Below are 19,573 nucleotides of genomic sequence, written 5' to 3' on the forward strand. Positions count from 1 at the left end.
ATTTCACGTGAATCTGCCAACGTATCTTCCGCCATATGTTACTCACCTTTTATCATGTCCGCGTATTCGCGACGCAAGTCTCTTTTACGATACTTTCTTTTTTTTCTTTTTTCTAGGGTAACTACTTACGTTAATGAAACAATACATTTAACAGCTTTGAATCAGGCAACGAAGCGGTTTTTATTGTTTTAAACGAATTAATCTCGAGAGGGGCACAGCACAGTATCGATTACATATATTTCGATGAATCAATAATTTTGACTGTTAATAATACGTATGCATTACAAGATTCCAGAAATAAATGGAACGTCACACCAAACGTAGTGAAGATTCTGCTAATTCTCACAATGGTACACTTGTCAACAATTACATAATATTACCTAAGTGCAAGAAGTAAAACCGTAAAAATCAAAGGTACATCGTCTTTAATGCAGGATTCGTAAAGACAAGGTGTGCAGTTTTTGAAACTTCATATCTTTGTAAGCAGAATCAAGTCAATAAATCTGATGTAAATATTTTGATTACTCTTCTAATATCTTCTTAAGGTTTCCACTAAAATTCAACGTTCAAAAATTAATCAAAGATATTACTTAGTCCAAGTTTCGTGTAGATCTGATAATAATTTACGTATCCGATAATGGTATGCTCCGAAGAACGAGAGAAATGCACCTTCAACTACGGTGGTCCGCCATTTACAACTCGTAGCATCTCTCTCGATATCCACTTGGCAAGTTCGAGAATTCTCGATTACGAGAAACGAGTTCAAACGGAAACAGCCGAAGTTTTTTATCACTGTCGATCATTTACTCACACTGTTCAGATAGATATATATATATATATGTATATGTATATATATATATATATGAATATATGTATATGTACATATACACTACGCAATTATTAATATAGTGAAACATCATATTAAATAAAGATAAAGGAACATTACTGTCGTAAATGATATTAATATGCGAGACAGTGTACCTAATAAAAATATGTATCTTCTTGTAGAATTATAAATTGTTATCCTCTGCGATAAAAATGATAAAAAAATAATAAACAACGATAAAAAAATTATATAAAAAAATACATTTTACTTCTCATTAAAAGGATTCGCATTTAAATTAAATTTAGCATATAAAAAATTGTACTATATGGTCACGCTTCAAATTTTTAAGGTTTCAGCAAACATTACGCAATAAAACACGCCAAGCAAACATGTTGGATTTTGGTTATTACTATATTAATTTCAATTCATTTCAATAAACAAATGAAATGACTAAAATTACAATTACAATTCTTCGTATTTATTTGTGACTTTTTCCTCGATTTCACATAATGTAATATTTAATAACTTTATTTACAAATTATTAGCTCAATTTATGAGCCAATAAACTTCAGTTTGTTTAGGATTTGAATTATTTACAAAAATTTTCGAATTATGAAACAACCTTCAAGCCCGCAAATTCACGGGACAGAATTCATTATCTTCGTCGTGGTACTATAATCAATAAAGCGCAAAACACTATTACCCCCTTCTTTTATTATTTTTTTTTTAAGTTAAATTAAAACTTTTTTATACAATTTCGTAAGAAACATTTTCCACCAAATATTGGTTAAGCGTTACTGTTCTTAGAAATAAGTCTAACATAAATGCAATTTGCTTCGTGAAGATTATATCTCGTTTAAATCGTTTTTGTTATATACTTCCTTTTTCTTCTCTTTATATAGATTTCAATCGTAATAGCCTCTCTTAAGGCAACAATGTTGTCTGAAAGTGATATCTGAGAACAAATATCACCATCTGATTCTTCAATTCTTTTTTGTTGGGTACTTAACAACACTAATACATTTGTTAGTTGGCAGTACTTGTCGTAATTAACATTTCTGGTAAATATCTTCCAACGATTTTGTCTTTTATGTAGTATTTTTTCAATTGTAATGGACGCGTTACATAAATCTAAAAGTAACATAGAGATTGACCAGACAATTAAAAATTGGGTTTGAATGTTATCCCTTGGAACCGTATCGAGAAACATTCCAATAATGAAAAATACTAAAAAAGAAAGCGAGATTTCTAATTACACTAAATAAAACAATGTATTACATATTCCACTAATTTTTCTTGCTGAAGAAAATGAAAATTATATACGTTTAAAAAGCCCTGAAAAATTTCATCGCATTTACCACCAGGTTACATGATTACATTTACAGCATAGCTGCAGTATACTAAACTTGATTTTCGGTCATTCCCCAAAATTTATCTCCAGATCTGTTATTTTGTAATAAATACATAAAACACTTTACCCTTTGCAAATTATTTCTGCATTCAACATGTAATGTACCATATACATAACTGCACAAATTTTTAATTCTGCACGAGTATATTCATGATTATTGCAAGACATTCTAAATCATCGTGTTGCTCTCGTTTCTTAATAACAGATCATAAAAGTTTTACTTAAAAATTACGAAAAAAATTTAGATAAGTAAGAAGGCGTGATGTTTACATCTAAATATGGAAATCAATTTTATTAAATAGAGTATTGTGTAAAACAGAGTATAGATTTAACAAGAGGCTCCATGAACTCTGTAATTCAATGAAATTGGCTAAATGTCATTTTATGCACACGAACAAAAAACCAAATATATTTAATATTGTGTTTCATTTCTTTTCTATCTCCTTACTTGACTCGAAAACGTTATGAAGTTTGCACGACAATCTACTTTTCTTCAACAAAGAGAAAATGCAATTTCATATAACGAATACGAGACTTCATTATAGATTAATTATCAACCAAGCAATAGATTGGATCACAAAAAGAGTAAAAAAAAGAACAAGTTTTTATACTATTATTATTATTGATGGTATAGGTCAAGTATATTAAGATTTCACGAAAAATGTAATAAAAAAAGTAACGACTTTAATTATAAAGCAAACACATATATTGACAGCAATATATCGACACGAAATCTTTTCAATTTGCAAATTATGTTTTATTTATTTCGTCTCTCTATATAACCGATGGAATGTTCTCTTTCTCTTTACGTTTCATGAGTAATCTCTTTTTCTTCCTCTCCTTTCAATAAATCCTGCCATCACTTTCTCTATCTATATTTGTTAAGGTCGCGCACGTTTGGAATTCTTTTTTACTCTAACTTTCACTTTTCGAACATGATAATAACACTGTACCCTCACGCATCTACAAAGTATATATTATAATTATGTATTTCCTTAATATATGCAAGATTCGATGAGTACTTGCGCTCTCTTGTTTCATTCTTTTATGTCTCATTCTGTTCATATAGTCACACTGTCCACAATAACAGAAGTAGAATATAATTATATGACACTTTTCTTTATATGTATAAACTGTACTCGTGGGTGTTGCATAATTTGCAACTTTCTCAAGATTTTCGACCATAATTCTTCATTTATAGGACTTTGCAAACATCACGGTACGAAAAAATAAATGGTCGGACAGAATTGTTAAATTAATATCGTCGCAACTTGGTAATTAGTTGTATAATAAAAGATTTTATGATTATACAATTCCCGAAATGGAATTGTAGCGGCACTGTAATTTATAAATAACAACTTGCCGTTCACATACTTTAAACAAATCATTGTCTGTGTACTCCTGCTATTTAGAAACGATGCAATAGTGAAATAGTACTTTGTCCTCTTATATAGTCAATAGTAAGAATTTTCATATCTTTTTTTCTTCAGTCTTATTAAGCAATAAATCTCTTCTTTTCTTGTAGAAAGTTGTTCGTTTATAGACTTTTGTTTTCAAATAGCTCGTCTTCTTGTAGTTATCCTTGATTTAATATTCCATTATACCAGGTTTTCTTCTGTACAGTTGTGGGTAATGCATTTTATAAATTTGTTAGACCAAATATCGATAAGCAAAAAAGGGATATTTTCACAAAAAAGAAATACTGCTCAGTTAATCTGTATCGTGTCCAAACAAATATCATTTACCAAAGTGGGTATTACTAAAAACCTTACTTCCGTTAAGGTTTCATTACCTAAATGACTTCGTGGTACGCAAGCAAGATTTTTGTTTTTCTTTTATACTTTACATAACAGGCCTCTTTTTAATCGGAGTGAATCTTCATATACTGACTTTTTTAATATGAAAAGCCATCTAATTCAAAAGATGTAATCTGTTAGATCGATTTGGATGATCTTTCTGTGCTTGCAATTGAAGATATGAGAAGGTATGACCATTGTTTAATCTAATTATGCACTGTAGTCGATGCGTGTTGAAGTCTTTCTAATTCTTCCAAGGATAAAACGTTCGACTGGACAAGCTCCGGAAGCTTACCAGCCCGTGCTTGAGCGAGCAGTTCTGGGCTAAACCATCGTGCCAACTGGTTCGAGGTAGGTGAAAGATCTCCACCGTTGTTACCAACATATCCTAAACCTGGAGACGTTTGACGACCTACGGGCATGTTCAATTGTTGCGACCGCATTATTCGCCCATCTGTGAAAAATATTTATACAAGTTCTTTTATGCTAATTTAGTTTGGTAACAATTGAGAATTTCCGTTTGCATCGAAAAACACAATGTTTTAAAACGCTGTAAACATTTTTTTCAAAATAAAAATAAAATTTATATTGGATTAGTCAAAACATCTTTTTTTTTTTATAAAAGATACGAATTTTTATTTGCAAAATTTTGCTGTAGGAACTGGAAACTAGTGTGAAATTCGTTTCTAATTTTTCCTAAGAAACAAACAAATTTTTCAACTAACCCAATATAATTAAAATAAAAAGACAGCCTAAAATAAGTGTTAGTTGATTACTTTAAGTTTGATCCAAAGATAAAAGCTGTCTGGTTTAAATAAGATGAACATCTAAAACGTGAGAGATCTAATTATTCCAATTTCTGAACACCGTTGCATGCAATTTGATTAGACAAGAGGTAGACACCTGAAAATATTTTAGAACAATAAAATTAATGTAACAGTTTCAAAGTGAAGAAAAAATCTAGATTTAACAAAACGGATTGTGTTTGTTCTATCTTAAAATATTTATTAAAGTGGTAAACCAATTCCCTAAGTATGTCAACCTGTATATATTTTAATAAGTTATAATTACCTGTACGATTGGAGTTGTAATTTTGATTCAAGACCATTTGGATCTGTGAGTTGAGAGTCCGTTGCTGTGGCTGCTGTTGTTGCGGTGGTGGATGTTGCATGTTGGCTAGGTGCGACGGTGGCTGCTGTACCTTCATTTGATTATTCATAGTATTCGACCTCTGATTTATCATTGAATTCTGAGCAACGTTGTATTGCGGGACATTGTGGTGCGGTATAGAACTGGGCATGGTATGTTTAGAGCGTGTAGGATTACCGTACACGCTCGAAACTGTTCGGTGTTGTTGTTGTTGCTGTTGCTGCTGTTGTTGTTGCTGCTGCTGTTGTTGTTGTTGTTGCTGCTGCTGCTGTTGAAAATCTGTATTTCCACTGTATTGGAATTGATTACCACCGTTACCACTACCACCACCACCTTTCACTATCGGTCGACCTACGATACGAAATTGACAAAAATTTTTAAATGCTGACACTTATAAACTTGATATAGCTATAGCACTGAGGAATGTATACAATTCTTATCTTCCGTAACGTACCTGGATGTTGTTTAATAGTTGGATTTGTCCACGTGGACTGAACCGACTGAGGTCGTAAGGTATTTTGTCGAGAGAAAACTCCTTGTGTCAGTAATTGATTAATCAATCCTGCGGATTGCATTTGTTGCATTTGTGATGTCTGCGATTGAGCTGCCAACTTGGATGGATCATTACTATTGCCTACGTAAACATAAGAACAAGATTACACAAAATTATAAACTGACTTCCTAGTCACATATACAAAAGTTGATAAAAAAAAATGTTTAACATCTATGATATATTTCGATGTACAATGAAACATGTAACTAACATATTTTGCAAAACTAAGGTTTACGATAATTTTTTTTCAAATTTACTAACAAATGAAATGAAACAACAAATAAGGATCACACAAAAATATAATGAATTAATATTTCTCATTTCATTCAAGTTGTAATATTATTGTATTATTCAGTTTTACATGCAACTCCCTTACCCATGTAAAGCCGAAAGGCTTAAAAAAACTAAATACATGCATTAAGAATACATAAGTCATTTGAAAGCATTCCACTCAAGGAAACAAATGAAAATGTGTAAAGGAAAACTTAAAGCATGAAATATATTTATAAAGAGTTTTATTTTAAAACTATTCCAACATACTTTTCTCTCGTAATGTATTTGTAAATATATATATATATGTATACCAGTGTATATATATACATATATATACATACATGTATTAGTCTAAATAAGAAAAATGTAATTTGTAATTAATTCTTCTTTTCAATAGGCAACAGTATTTCTATATGAAATTAAAAGGTACTCATTCTCGTGTATAATTTGCAAACAAATTGCAGACAAAACAACTTTTGAAACATATTAAAGGTGTCAAGCAAAAAGAAAAAAAGAAAGAAAAGAAAACAAAATTATCATTCCTCATTTTAATACAAAAATAAAAAAATAACGTTACAATAGACAATAGTCACAAATTTATGCATTTTTTTTCTTTTTTCTCTATTGTGAAATTCATGAAAGATCGGATGGAAGCTTTAAATAACAACTTCATCGTTCTGTGAATGTGATATCTTGTTTTCCTCTGTTTTTCCTAACACATTATTATCAACCACTATCGTCTCGATTTCGAACTGCTCTGTTAATAGTTTGTCAAGAATAAGAGGACTATTATTGTTAGTATCACTCAGATTCATTATGTTCGATTCTCTATCGGGAATATTTTCGTTAGTGATTTTTAACAATTCATTAGTCTCGTAAACAATCTTTTCTTCCTCTGTCAAATTCGAATTATTGTTCGTATCGTCTTGTTGTTGCAAAAAGAACGAATACTTATCTTTTAACGCCGATTCTTCTAGCTCTACCACGTTACCGTTAATATTGTTGTTCGATTCAAGTAAACATTTCGAAGCGTCAGTTCCAGTCATACTTTCATGCGTATTATGATTAATAAGCTGAATTGCGTTATCGTGAGAAGCGGACTGTTGTGTAAAAGCGTTTCGTTTGGAATTAAATGCATTACGATACTTGTTGCTGGTATTATGGTTCTCGTTATTTTTTGGAGAGAATAGTAGATGATTCGATACAAATTGATGATTAGACTGATTCGCACCCTCAGGCTCCTTATCAGCGGTCATTTTACGTAACACCGATGTTGGAGTAAAGGCAAGCGGTGTAGGACTCATCGTCTGCTTTGCTGGTGAGTTAACAGGACTCGACGCTCTCTGCTGAGCATGTTGCTGTTGTTGCTGCTTTTGATGTTGTTGATCCTGTCGTTTACGGAAATTTTCACGTTGCTCTTCCAGCTTTTGCTTAATCAGAGCGCCCTGCATTATTGATTGAGCATGCATAACAATTTCTCGCGGCGATGGAACCCTATGCTGTATCACTGTTAAAGTAACGAGAAATTCATCATATTTTATTAAACGAGCAAATCATTATCGTAAATTGAAATTATTACAATTACTCGCTTTTTTATATTGCTAAGTTATCGTTTAATTATAGCTGAAACTTTTCATTTGTAGAATAACAAACTGAAGCAATAAAGTAAAAGAATTGTTATTATTCTTGACATTCTACCTGGATGCTGTACTGTTAAAGTACTGGGACTAGCAGTCAAATTTGGAGATATTATTGAAGGTGGACAATAAGCTGCATTCCAAACATCATCATAAATATTTATACTATAGCTCTACGATTTTTCAGTATAAAAGTGAAATACTTATATTTAGCGATAAAAAAGAACAAGAAAAAAATGGCACGTACATGTTAATAGGTTACGAGTTCTGTCAAAAGAAAAATAATATGCATAACTCACCATTGTTCATTGGGGATGGAATCCTCTGTTGTTGCTGTTGATACAGCATTTGTTGCAAAATATGATCTTGTGGAGTGGGCGCGCTTGGATGCGGACTTATTGTACGCGGTGTAGTGCCGCCATACATTTTCAAAATATTCACTAAAACTTCTCTGTGACGATGTTGCATAGCTGGATTCTATTATAACAGTAAACCATTTAAAAATATATTATATCTTGAAAGTACACCTTTCTTCTCTCGATGCACTATTTGTTTCCCATTTAAACGTGCAAACCTGCAATTGTTGTAGAAGATGTTGTCTGGTTATCTCTCCTTGTTGTAGACCTTGAATAATGGCTTGAGCTTCCGGTCTCTGAAGGAGTTCCTGACTTATTGGAGCATTGTTCAGCATCATTTGCATTTCTGGAGGAACAGGACTCATACCTAACATTCGTTGTCCACCCATCATCATAGATAACATATCTGAATGCTGCTGCTGCTGCTGCTGTTGTTGCTGCTGTTGTTGTTGCTGCTGTTGCTTCTGTTGTTGCTGTTTAAGCAAAATTAAAAAATATCATTAGCATACATTCTTATTTCCAGTAGAATACAACTTGACAGTAACTAACCTGTTGAATATGCAATACTTTCATTAGATTTTCATGCTGCATTTGCGTTTGATGTGAGTGTTGAGTTGGTCCAATGGACCCAACGTGATTAAACGTCGCGGTATGTATCGGTTCTGATACTGACTGTTGCGGAGTAATCGGCTGCGTTTTCATGTGCGAGTTAAGCAACTACAGAAAATTGAACTTTATCTCAAACGGGGTAAATGGTATGTAGTTTCGATAACAAAGCTGGAATATACGGTTCCCTTACTTGTATTAAAGTTACGGGTTGTTTCTGAGAAATAGGTCCGTTCGCCGCTGGTATAGCCTGTCCTCCAGTCACTTGAGCAAGCTGTATCGCGAAATGTACATAAATATATAAGAACCAAATGAAATTATGGTACTTCATCAATTATACATAATTACTGTATGTCATTTTTTATAACATTTGCTTTATAACATTACCAATTTCTTAAAAGCAGAGAGATCTTCTTCAGTCTTATTTACACGAGGTTGATCTGTTGAGGATGTGGGTGGAGGAGCACCACCTCGCATGCGTGCTTCCAATTCCTCGAGGCTGTGCACAACTTTTCCACCAACTTCTGTAAAAAATTTCCAAGCATCATACATCGTTCTATTATATTTTGTAAAAACAGTTAAATGACCAAAGTACGAATTCTCACCCATGTCTTTAATGGATGAGCTTTTCATCATCGGTATAACGGTACTAGTCGTATCTCCTTGACCATTTTGAGTTGGTTTATTTCCACGTTGCAACATTTCCAATAACTTCACCCCAGTGGTGGACGTGGTATTGTTTGTCGCCGTCGTATTGGCAGGTGAAATGGGAGCAAAGTACGTATTGGATTCTGTCACCGATGGAATCTGAATATTTGGCTCGGTGATATCGTTCAAGAGATTATTCAATATGTCGTCCTGTATAGAAGTTCTACGGCTGTCCACTTGTTGAACAGGACTTTCCCTTTTAAACCATTGACTAAATCGGGAGCAAGAGCCTCCGTTGGGACCGATTCCATTCTGCGTAAATAAAACATAATTCGATGTGCAATTATTTATGTTTTAAATGATAATCTTATATTTAGTTATAAAATAAATCAGTGAGATACTCTGTGTATAAACAAATAAACCTACGTTAAGAAGTCCAGGAACACCGGGAAAGGTGTCGGATTTCAGAAATTCGTCGAGATTAAAGTCAGGATGACTATCCTCCTGATTCTGATGAGTGGCGGTAGAATTGTTATCCGTAGTTTCACAACTTTGCTCGGTCACCGTGCTCTCATTGGCATCGTGGTTCGTTTTCTGCACTCGAGATGACGATTCGTTCTGCTCTGAAATCGGCGAATGCGGGACGGCAACAACGTTCATTGGTTGATCCATCGTCGTAGGCGTACTACGTCCCTTTGGACCCGCCGAATTATCAGCTTGCTTCTCGTCCTTCTCCAGCGAGTTTTTCTTACCCCGTTTCTTTTGGACTGGTGTTTGTTTTTTATTTTTAGCACTGCTATTGCTACTATTGATCGCCTTCTCTTCAGGGATATCCTCGAAGCCTCTCAGTTCGATAGTGTCGTGTTGAGATGTTGGTCCAGAAAGGTACCACTCCGGTTCATCCGCTTCATTACGATTCTCGCTGTAAGTTCGCCTGCGATCGTTACTGAATCTTCGTTCTCGTCCGCGATCCTTGTCTCGATCCGATTGATGGTTGCGATCATTCCGTTCAGTTGTCCTATCCCGATCCCGGTCCCTCTCTCTATCGCCGTAGTCGCGACCAAAGGATCTCCGCTCGAATCGCTCCGTCCTTTCGTCCCGTTCACGTAAATTATCACGATCACGATCACGATCCCTCTCTCTTGTGTTCTCCCGTTCCTTTCCGTCGCGTGTATCCCTGTTGTCACGATCACGCATAGAGGTGCTCCCACTAGCCCCAGAACGAAATGCAGGTTCCAGTTTTTCATTCTCAGGTCTGAAGTCCCATATGTCGCGAGTTATAATTCTGCCACTTCCGATTCGTCGAACAGGTTCCCTATGGCTAACCTGTAAATAATTTTATTGTCATACACTTTAGTTTATTATTCTTTTATAGACGGGGGTAATTCTAGAAGTCAACAAGTTTCGTGTCATTAAACGGTGGTTTTTTTCACCTTACTTTTGGCTTCTATAGTCACAGTAAATTAATTGTACCTCTGTTTTGCCTATTGGGCTTTCCGGGCGTCGATTGGTAGGTTGGTTCACAAAACAACCTGAATTAAAGCTCCTACGTTGAGGACTCAATACTATGCCATCTTGCTCTTTACGAATACGTTCTCGTGGATCCCCATTCCGACGTTTATTATGACTTTCAGCAATCTGATCACCGCGTCCAGTTCGTTCGTCTTTCGGGGGTGTATCGCTTCGCTTCTTACCCGAATGCCAACGTTCGGGATCCCATACACCACGTGAACTTAATAGAATAAATTATTATTAATACGATTTGTAAAACCTGATGATCAGAACTAGAAACAATAGTAAACGAAAAGCAAAAAAAATAATTAAAAGAGTACAAATAGGAAATGCGTGCAATATAGGACTTACTTATTATACGAGGTATCTAAGAAATCAGGCCTCTTCTTAGACAATGGCAAACTCTTTATCAGTATTAATTCCTCCTGGAAATGAAATTGCAAATTTTACTTCATCGAAAGTCCTTTTAAAAAAATTGATTTGAATCGTATTTTCTTTTTTTTTTTTAAATTAAGAATACAGTACCCGTGAATATTGGAATTGAGGTCTTGAACGGCCCACTTCCATAATTGAAGTGTCGGTTACCTCCCCAGCCACCGACATAGATATAATTGCTTCGTCTCCTGAAAATGAACAGAAATGTTTGCTGCACATAGCCATGTAGACTTCTCCCTTCGGAATATTATACATGATACATCAATAACATAGTTATTAACATTCTACACGATAGATATGAAAGTAAAATTAAGTTAAGCACAAACACTTGTTGATCTCGCAGGAAGCTTTAAGTACTCCTGTTCTACTCAAAATATATACACAGAATATCTGTATATACTTTAATATCTAAATTTACTTAAATATATAGGCATTACATAACGTTTTCCAAATAGATCGATTATCATTAAAAACATCGCACCTTTACGACTTGTATACAAACTGTACAGGATTAACGAACCTCAACACATCCGCCATTGGAATAGAAACTTAGTGAAGATTTGAACGCACGGTCGGTAGATTATACACGATTCTCTTTGACTTAACAACTAAGCATCTGATTCGACAAATTAAAAGCAAATTAAACGATGCAAATTTCTCTTATTATAATTTAGTATAAACTTACATTATTCGCGTCACATTCAATTTTGTTGAACCGCCGTAATTGTTCAAATACAGAATCGAAACCATTGAACGATCGAAATAAAATACCAATCACAAGTTTCCATAGATGTACTTACGAAAAGTGACCCGTTTTAAAGCGTGGACAGACTTATTTTTGCGGAACCATCGACACGTTCTGGTCTGCACGACCAGAGTTGCGTCTAGAAGAGGAGATCCCGTAGGTCCTACCAGCGGACGTTTTCGTGGTCGCCGATACCAAGTCGAACCAACAACACCGTTCGTGTCTAGCTTCATTTTAGCCAAATTCTGACGAATTCTATTTTACGCGGTTTTACCGACGCTCTTCTGGTTACCTTAAACTCTAACCGTTTCAAACAGAGCCGACCAAATATTTATCAATGAAGGACAAGACGGACAAAGAATCACCGTTTCGAAGCCGGTTAACGAAGGTACCGAGGAAAACAGGACAAAGGAGAATTATTAACGTCAAAATGTATAACTAACTATTAATAGTATGAGGAAATATTACGTTATTTGATCGCGAAATGTTCAACGTTTGGAATAACAAACTATCGTATACAAATGTATAAAAATGTCGGAAGAATACGGATACCCGTTACTTCGTAAATTTAATTCAACGATTCGTCTACTTTCGCGCTTTAAAACGAAGTCGTTTTAACTGTAATAATTTTTACTGATCGTGTACACGTCCATGTAACACGCCTAAGAAATAAGATTCTTAACTTTCATAGATACTACACGTCGTACAGCACGATACAAACTGGCTAAATGTCGGCCGGTTTTTAGACATACAGAGTTTGTCTACAATCCAATCAAGTACGTCCCTAAGTACGTTATTGTCAACTTTATGTCTAATTAGTTTTGTTTGTGCACACATTTGAACGCTATCTGTAACTGATTTTCCCCTGAACAATGTTCATAAACATTCGTGTATGTAGATAGTAGAACAAATGAAGAAATATATTTATTAACATCTGAAATAGAAATTTTTGGTATGGCAGTTATCGGTATTTTTGATGATCATTTATAAGAGCCATTATTAATGCGCCGATATCAGCTTGCTGAAAGGATATATGAATAGCTCCGTCTATACCTTTACTAAACTTTTTGGTCTACTTAGTAACATATTATATTACATAATCCTTTTATAAATACTACATTTGTATTTATATCTAGATCTCATAAGTTAAAAAGAATTTTATCTTATCAAAATCTGATATATTTAAATATTTTAGCAATGTTTTTATGCAAAAGTAAGAAAACCCTTAAAGATCTTTATTTCTTTGAATAATTCCATTAACACTGCTATGTAAAAAGTGAATTTTATTTGTTAATAAACATATTTTGTTATGTAAAGGATTCAATACATATTTCCACATAGAAAAAAATAAACATTTATTCTGATGATTTATACATACCACAACATACATTCTGAAAATAAATCTCTTGAATAACATTTTCAAAAAAAGTACACATTTATATGTAAGTACAAGTAAGTTGTGACACACATTTATTACCATTCAAGCAAATTTTCGCAGCAATGGTTTTATCAATATCTAGGATATCGTTGTGCACAACAAGTGCGCAAGAAAAAGATATATATTTAAACACATGAAATGAAAAAAGATCATTTAAATATCACAGCAAGTATACGCACGTATAATCAGTTATGGAAAAAGGAAAATGGAAATTATAAAGAAAGTACATTTACCCTTTTGCTGTAATTGAAATGTATTATCATCACATTCTATTATTTTTTATTAAACATATGAAACCATCCATAACAAATCCAGTAGCACAACATCTATGGTGCAATGGCATAGATTTTATAATAATATTAACGAAACATGTAACAGAGGTTATTTCAATGTCTAAACTTAAACAGAACGAAATGAAATTTTGTGTACACGTTTAAAAAGAAACCATGCACATAAAACATCGTATACATATACATGTACGTAATTAAAATAGTATAAACTGGTTGATCTCATACCTTCATCTTTAGGAGTTGGCAGTTGCTTGTCATTTGTCACAGATTCCTGAGACATTCTGCTCCTTTATCACGATTTATCCCTCGAATAAGGTAAATTCACAGCACACACTATACAGACTTTATTTTTCCTAGATCTTTTATGTGATCTATCTATGCGGTCTCATACGCTATACATACGTACATCTAATTGTAGAGTTTATATTCTAGCTATATACCTTAGTACTGTTTAGTATCACAGACTGGTTTTCCTTTCTATATCTCACGAGTTTTATCTGTTAAGCGAGGAAAAGAATTCCGGAACAGGCGTAAAACAATCGTAATCGTCGATCGCTTCGTAATAGTTCTAATACCGACGACACGGGCCACTCTCACTCATTTGAAAAGAGAAATGAAGAAAAAGTGTTTACGCGCTACGACGAACTTATGGGTTTATGCACGGTAATACAGAAGGTGAATGTAGAAGAAAATTAATCGCGTGAGATTCGAAGCACGTGTTCCCGAATATCGTTTCATTACATCGGTACGTCCTCCGTCAATTATTAGTAATCCATCGATTTATCACACAAAATGTACATACACAACACTAATTCACTGCTATGCAAAAATAGAAAATGGCGCACGATCCCCACTTCCGCCGTTGTTTCTCACTGCTTCCTTGATCCACAACGGAGAGCGTTCTAGCTTGCTACAATCTTATAGATAGCACTACGTCATCTGTACGTGCGAGCATTGCATTAATCGAGCGCCATCTTTTTAAGGATTTACCGTAAAGGAGCATCCGCAACATTTTTCGAATACCGATGTGTATTTTTAATGAAATCTCCTCGAATTATTCGATAATCATTTAATATGTTCATTTCTGTTAATCCAGATTTATTAACAAAATCATTGGGACAATATGAATGAAGTGTATATAAAATAAATACAATATCAGTAATTTTAATACTGATAACATTATGGCAGCTTTTAGTTATTCACGATTTTATATTCGAATTGTCCCCGATGATCGTAAAAATTAGAAATAAAATGTATTTACGATAAATATATGTTTGTGTTCTAATAAGTGAATGAAAACAAATTTACTATACAAAGATAAAATGTACATACACGCAACCGCGCACACACGCACGCACACACGCATATTCCCACGCACGCAACACTTTTATATGTACATTTCACACGGTAATGAACAATTTTTTAGGCATTACAAAAATTATTTACAATAATATATGCATACTAACAAAACATTAAAAAAAATTGTATTACATGAAAAATAATAATTTCTGTTTCTGACAAGCATTAGAAGTTTTATTATTAAAAGAACATATTAAAAAATGTAAAAAGCAAATGTTACAAACTATGAACGTAAATATTTATTGAACTCAATACAATCTAATCTAAAATGAAGTCATTTATCCTTTCAATACTCATCTAATAATTATACAAATGTTTATTAAAGTATCACAAGTAACACTGAAGTGTTACTCTAGAATGACAGTGTGTATGTCAATTTAATATAATATATAACTTCAAAAAGTACGCTTTATATGTGATATTCTCTTATAACTAATGTACTCTGTAACACTTTGACTTTTCCTTACATAAAACATAAAAATAATTGAAAATATTGTAGTTTTCAAATCCACAACTGAAAATTAATGGCTATCTAGTGTTAAAAAATGACTTCAGTTGTCAAAAGACTGACAGCAATACTCAATATTATTTACCCTACACGCAAGTCAAAATGTTTGTTTAGCTGAAATTTAAGATAAACCGCTTTAAATACAACAAAACCATTGAATATAGTAGAGTGCTTCCATGTATGTGATATTGTTTATGAAAAAATTTTCTTACTTGTAAGACCGCATATTATCATGAGAATTTCAAGAAACTACATTACGCAAAATACTTAAAAGAAAATAAATATAACTGTTTCAGAACAATAATGTAACCAAAGTATTACTGCATTTATACAGCGTATTTCTTTTTTTTTTTTTCTTTTTAGTACTTCTGAACAGAGAAGTACCAATAGGCATTTTATCTTTATCAAATATATTAAAATATTATTCATATATTTTTTTTCGGATATGTTGCACGAAACGACTGTGAATCTCCTTCATTTACTGACGTGTTTATTGTCTCACTTTCAGTTGGTTCAACCTTAATTGACGCTTTATCCACTTCATCTATGTGCTCTTCTATTTCAGAATCCTCTTGTTTTTTGTCGTTGTCTTCTTCTGATGATTTCTGTGCATCGTTATTAGCATTTAATGCTTCAGTTGAATTTGTATCTATTGTTGCACTATCTGTAACCTTCTCTCCATTTTCTTCTAATTCTGTAACTGTAGCCCCTTTCTTTCCTCTTCCCTTTTTCGTGGCAGTTATCAAAGCTGTTTTTTTGTTCATTTTCTTTTGCACTTCTTTGACTGTTTTCATTGTGTCAACATCATCTTCATTTGAACCAGTATCAGCATTACGATTAATAGCTTTTCCACGTGATTTAGTAGCAGCTTTCTTCAACGATGCTTCTTTTTTCTTTACATTTTTCCCTTTCTTAAATAATTGGGCCGATTCTGCTTCCTCTGATTCATTATTTTCATCATCCTGACCTTCGTTACCGCTAAGGTGTTCAGGTTCTGGAGATAATGATTTTTCTGCTACTGGTGGCTCTTCTTCATCTCCTGATGCATCTTCAGGAGTAGATTCATTTTTCTGCCTCCTTGTTTTCCTTGCTCCTAAAGCTTTCGCAGATTTATCATTGACCGCTTTCTTATTTGTCTTTGTGGTCACTGTGGATTCTACTATTTTATCATTACTTTCAGTCTCATTGTTGGTAGTAATTCTATCTCTGTTATTGACACTTTTATTATTTGTGTCAGCACTTGTAATAGGTTTCTTTTGGGTTGGTTTTGCTTTTGATTTAGTTTCTTTCACTTCAATATTTTCTGGCTTCCTTTTCTTTACAGTTGGTGCTTCTGAATTTGCTATGTCCTCATTGGCAATAACCTTTTTTGTCTTTACTCTTGACTTGGCCTTAGCTAAAATTGATACACAATCGTTATATCAAGAAATGTATATTACATACATACATGCTTGTACCTTAGAGATGAAGAAAATTATGAAAATTTCCAATAAGAATTTTTCTATACATTGTACTCTAAGAATACTAGTATAAGATACTTTAATTAGTGTGCTGAAAGCTTTAACTACCCGTAATTGACAAAACCTAACATATAACTTTTTACTTCTAACATACAAATATATACACTTAATTAGTGCTTTAAAAAAAACCCTCATTGTTGTATAAGATCATATGCTAAAGATATTTGTATTTATATCTTGAAAAATGAAAAGTTTCAAAACTTTTTCATGTGATTACACATATTTTACAAACGCGACCATATTTGTTTTTCCGTTCCGTTAAAATCGAACCACGCATTGAACACTTTTATTAAAAATAAAGCGATTCTGTTGATGTAAATTATCTTATTCACATTAAGCACGCGAATAATTAAACCGGAGTTTAACGTAAAAATTTCAAAACATACGTTCTTCCTCCGCCTCGGTTCCCGCCTTTTTTATCGGTCCTTTTGTGCGTGTCCTCTTCATTTCGATTTCCTCATCGTTTTTTACGATCTCGACATTTGTGGTATCAACGTCAACATTTTCCTCAGCCTCTTTATTTTTTTTCTCCGGGAATTTGACTTTGGAATTCGGCTTTGCGGGCGCCGCGGCATTTTTGGCCTTCGCCGACTTGCTTTTTGTTTTTGCATTCTTAGTTACAACCGTGGCTGGTTCCGTAATTTCTGTTTGTTCGGTTTTCACCGATTTTGCGGCTCTCGGTAATCTAATTCGTTTCTCTTCCACACTTTTATTCACAGTTTTGGCAGCATTTCTGTTTTTCTTCGGGGGCGATACATCACCGGCTTCCGCCGCTCTATCCACAACCTCCATGTCCGAATGTTTTGTGACTTTACGGGGGGCCATTTCTTTCAATTAAACCTTAGAATGATCTGAAATAATAGATTTTACGCAGTTCGCACTATCGCATTACGTGTATATGTATATGTGTATATATTTTATACATGTATATATATAACCGAACCTCTCAAAACAAACCAGAACCACGTTCCGCTACAGCTACGCGATTATACTTACTGGTGCATTAACGTGTCCGTTGCATTAACTGGTGTTGGCAAGTTACATGACTAACATAGTAGCAGATCGGCAGCTTCAGGTTTGGAGTTGGTTTGATAATCGACAATCGATTTTAGGATTGACAAATGGCGCTAAGGTATCAACAAATCAAAGCATCTAACAACCATAAATTTCTAAATACACGCGGTTAATACGTCCCGCGACCTTTCGCAATTAAATAAACGAACTTTTTTGAAAATTTTATCCTCATCACTTAGGGATAGAGCCTAAGGTCCCGTACAACTTTACACCCTTCGTAATTGACTCAAAGCTTTTAAAGTAATCCTTCGTGTAAGTATTTAAGCGGCACTAGGTATTTTTAATTTTTCTGAGAGTATCTTTATTCTATCTTGAAGGATAATTTTATATACTTAATACTTATTTAAAGCCAAACACTTGCCACATGAGAGGTGTAAAAACAGATTTTCTAATTTATCTATGGATAAGTTGAACATTTTTTTAATGCTCAAATATTACAATTTAAGCTTTATTTTAAGAGAATTGTATAATTTTATCGTAAAGTAATTTAAACTTTGAGCAAAAGGTAAACGCATAGCGGATACCAATGGCCACCCCTTAATTTCGTTAAATTTTTATTCTTCTATTAAATATTCTTCTATTAAATTTTTTTCTTATTGAAATATTAAATTACTGCGAAAATTATTGTTAATGGCAATAAAAATGAATATAGCAATCACGTGGTCGTTTATATTTAATAAATGATATTGTATATATTTTAATCATAACTTTAATATGCGATAAAAGATCGGAAGCATATAACTTTACAATTGGTTTTAAGTACAACTTATTGTTAATAACTTATTGTTAACATATTTTCCATACTTATTATTTTGTTATATTAAATAATCATTACAGTAAAAAATTTAGAAAACAGAGATTATAATATAAGCTCATATACTCTCTCGATTTCAGGAAGAATAAGTTATTAATATAAAATTTTATATTGTACCTTGTGTTTACATGTAATTTGTTTTGGACATGTAATTTTACTTAGGTATAGTTATTTTTTTTTGGTAATGTAATACCAGAAGAAATAATCCTTGCAATATCCTTCTATTATTTTTCCCATATTCTTAAATAAACGTCAAATTTTATTCGTGGAAAAATGTTTTCTTCAATAATAGGAGCAATAATCCTATCACATTGATTAATTTTTATGATATTAATAATGCACGTTTTTTTTTCTTTCATTCGACCAGTAATTTAGTGGCCTAAAGAATTAAGAGTTTGATATATTGGCATGAAGTTCTTCAGAAGTAGTCATCCGCGTTAGTTCGAATATAAACAAAGCCTGTTATATCGTTGAAAATGTTCCTGAAAAGTGTAATTATTTAAAACCAACCTAGAAATATTTATTTTAATATATTTCTTGCATTGTGTACATTGAAATTTATGTGTTTTAAATATGTTTAAAGATCAATTTTAAGTAATATTATAATATAACCTATAATATTA

The 19,573-nt window shown here is 33.1% G+C and overlaps 2 protein-coding genes and 1 long non-coding RNA gene across 8 annotated transcripts; 1 reads left to right on the forward strand and 2 right to left on the reverse strand.

The window, feature by feature from the left end:
- Positions 1–146: 146 nt before the first annotated feature.
- Positions 147–14,557, reverse strand: LOC143429782 (uncharacterized). 5 transcript variants are annotated; one of them, XR_013102567.1, is made up of 17 exons: positions 13,901–14,557; positions 11,293–11,390; positions 11,119–11,192; positions 10,729–10,987; positions 9,682–10,581; positions 9,213–9,567; positions 8,995–9,131; positions 8,801–8,881; positions 8,551–8,718; positions 8,220–8,474; positions 7,945–8,122; positions 7,707–7,778; positions 7,240–7,515; positions 5,637–5,816; positions 5,105–5,533; positions 4,810–4,936; positions 4,354–4,487 (listed from the first exon to the last, which is right to left on the reverse strand). XR_013102567.1 is itself a non-coding variant. In XM_076905559.1 (16 exons), exons 1-16 carry the CDS (start codon positions 13,953–13,955, stop codon positions 4,240–4,242), a joined length of 3,762 nt encoding a protein of 1,253 aa, XP_076761674.1. In that variant the 5' UTR covers positions 13,956–14,555; the 3' UTR covers positions 147–4,239. The 5 variants fall into 5 exon arrangements, 4 of the variants coding, with proteins under 4 accessions (XP_076761674.1, XP_076761673.1, XP_076761676.1 ...); XM_076905559.1 differs by lacking the exon at positions 4,810–4,936 and having other exon boundaries at positions 147–4,487; positions 8,995–9,128; positions 13,901–14,555; XM_076905558.1 differs by lacking the exon at positions 4,810–4,936 and having other exon boundaries at positions 147–4,487; positions 13,901–14,555.
- LOC143429806 (uncharacterized) lies at positions 13,894–14,813 on the forward strand. The gene is made up of 3 exons (XR_013102571.1): positions 13,894–13,990; positions 14,181–14,420; positions 14,509–14,813. It is a non-coding gene; the product is annotated as an uncharacterized LOC143429806 (long non-coding RNA).
- A 442-nt stretch (positions 14,814–15,255) lies between these two features.
- LOC143429591 (uncharacterized) lies at positions 15,256–18,240 on the reverse strand. 2 transcript variants are annotated; one of them, XM_076905258.1, is made up of 3 exons: positions 18,059–18,240; positions 17,449–17,913; positions 15,256–16,938 (listed from the first exon to the last, which is right to left on the reverse strand). In XM_076905258.1, exons 2-3 carry the CDS (start codon positions 17,885–17,887, stop codon positions 15,968–15,970), a joined length of 1,410 nt encoding a protein of 469 aa, XP_076761373.1. In that variant the 5' UTR covers positions 17,888–17,913; positions 18,059–18,240; the 3' UTR covers positions 15,256–15,967. The 2 variants fall into 2 exon arrangements, with proteins under 2 accessions (XP_076761373.1, XP_076761372.1); XM_076905257.1 differs by having other exon boundaries at positions 18,006–18,240.
- Positions 18,241–19,573: the final 1,333 nt, after the last annotated feature.

Source organism: Xylocopa sonorina, chromosome 12, assembly GCF_050948175.1.
Source record: "Xylocopa sonorina isolate GNS202 chromosome 12, iyXylSono1_principal, whole genome shotgun sequence".
NCBI classification, from domain to species: domain Eukaryota; kingdom Metazoa; phylum Arthropoda; class Insecta; order Hymenoptera; family Apidae; genus Xylocopa; species Xylocopa sonorina.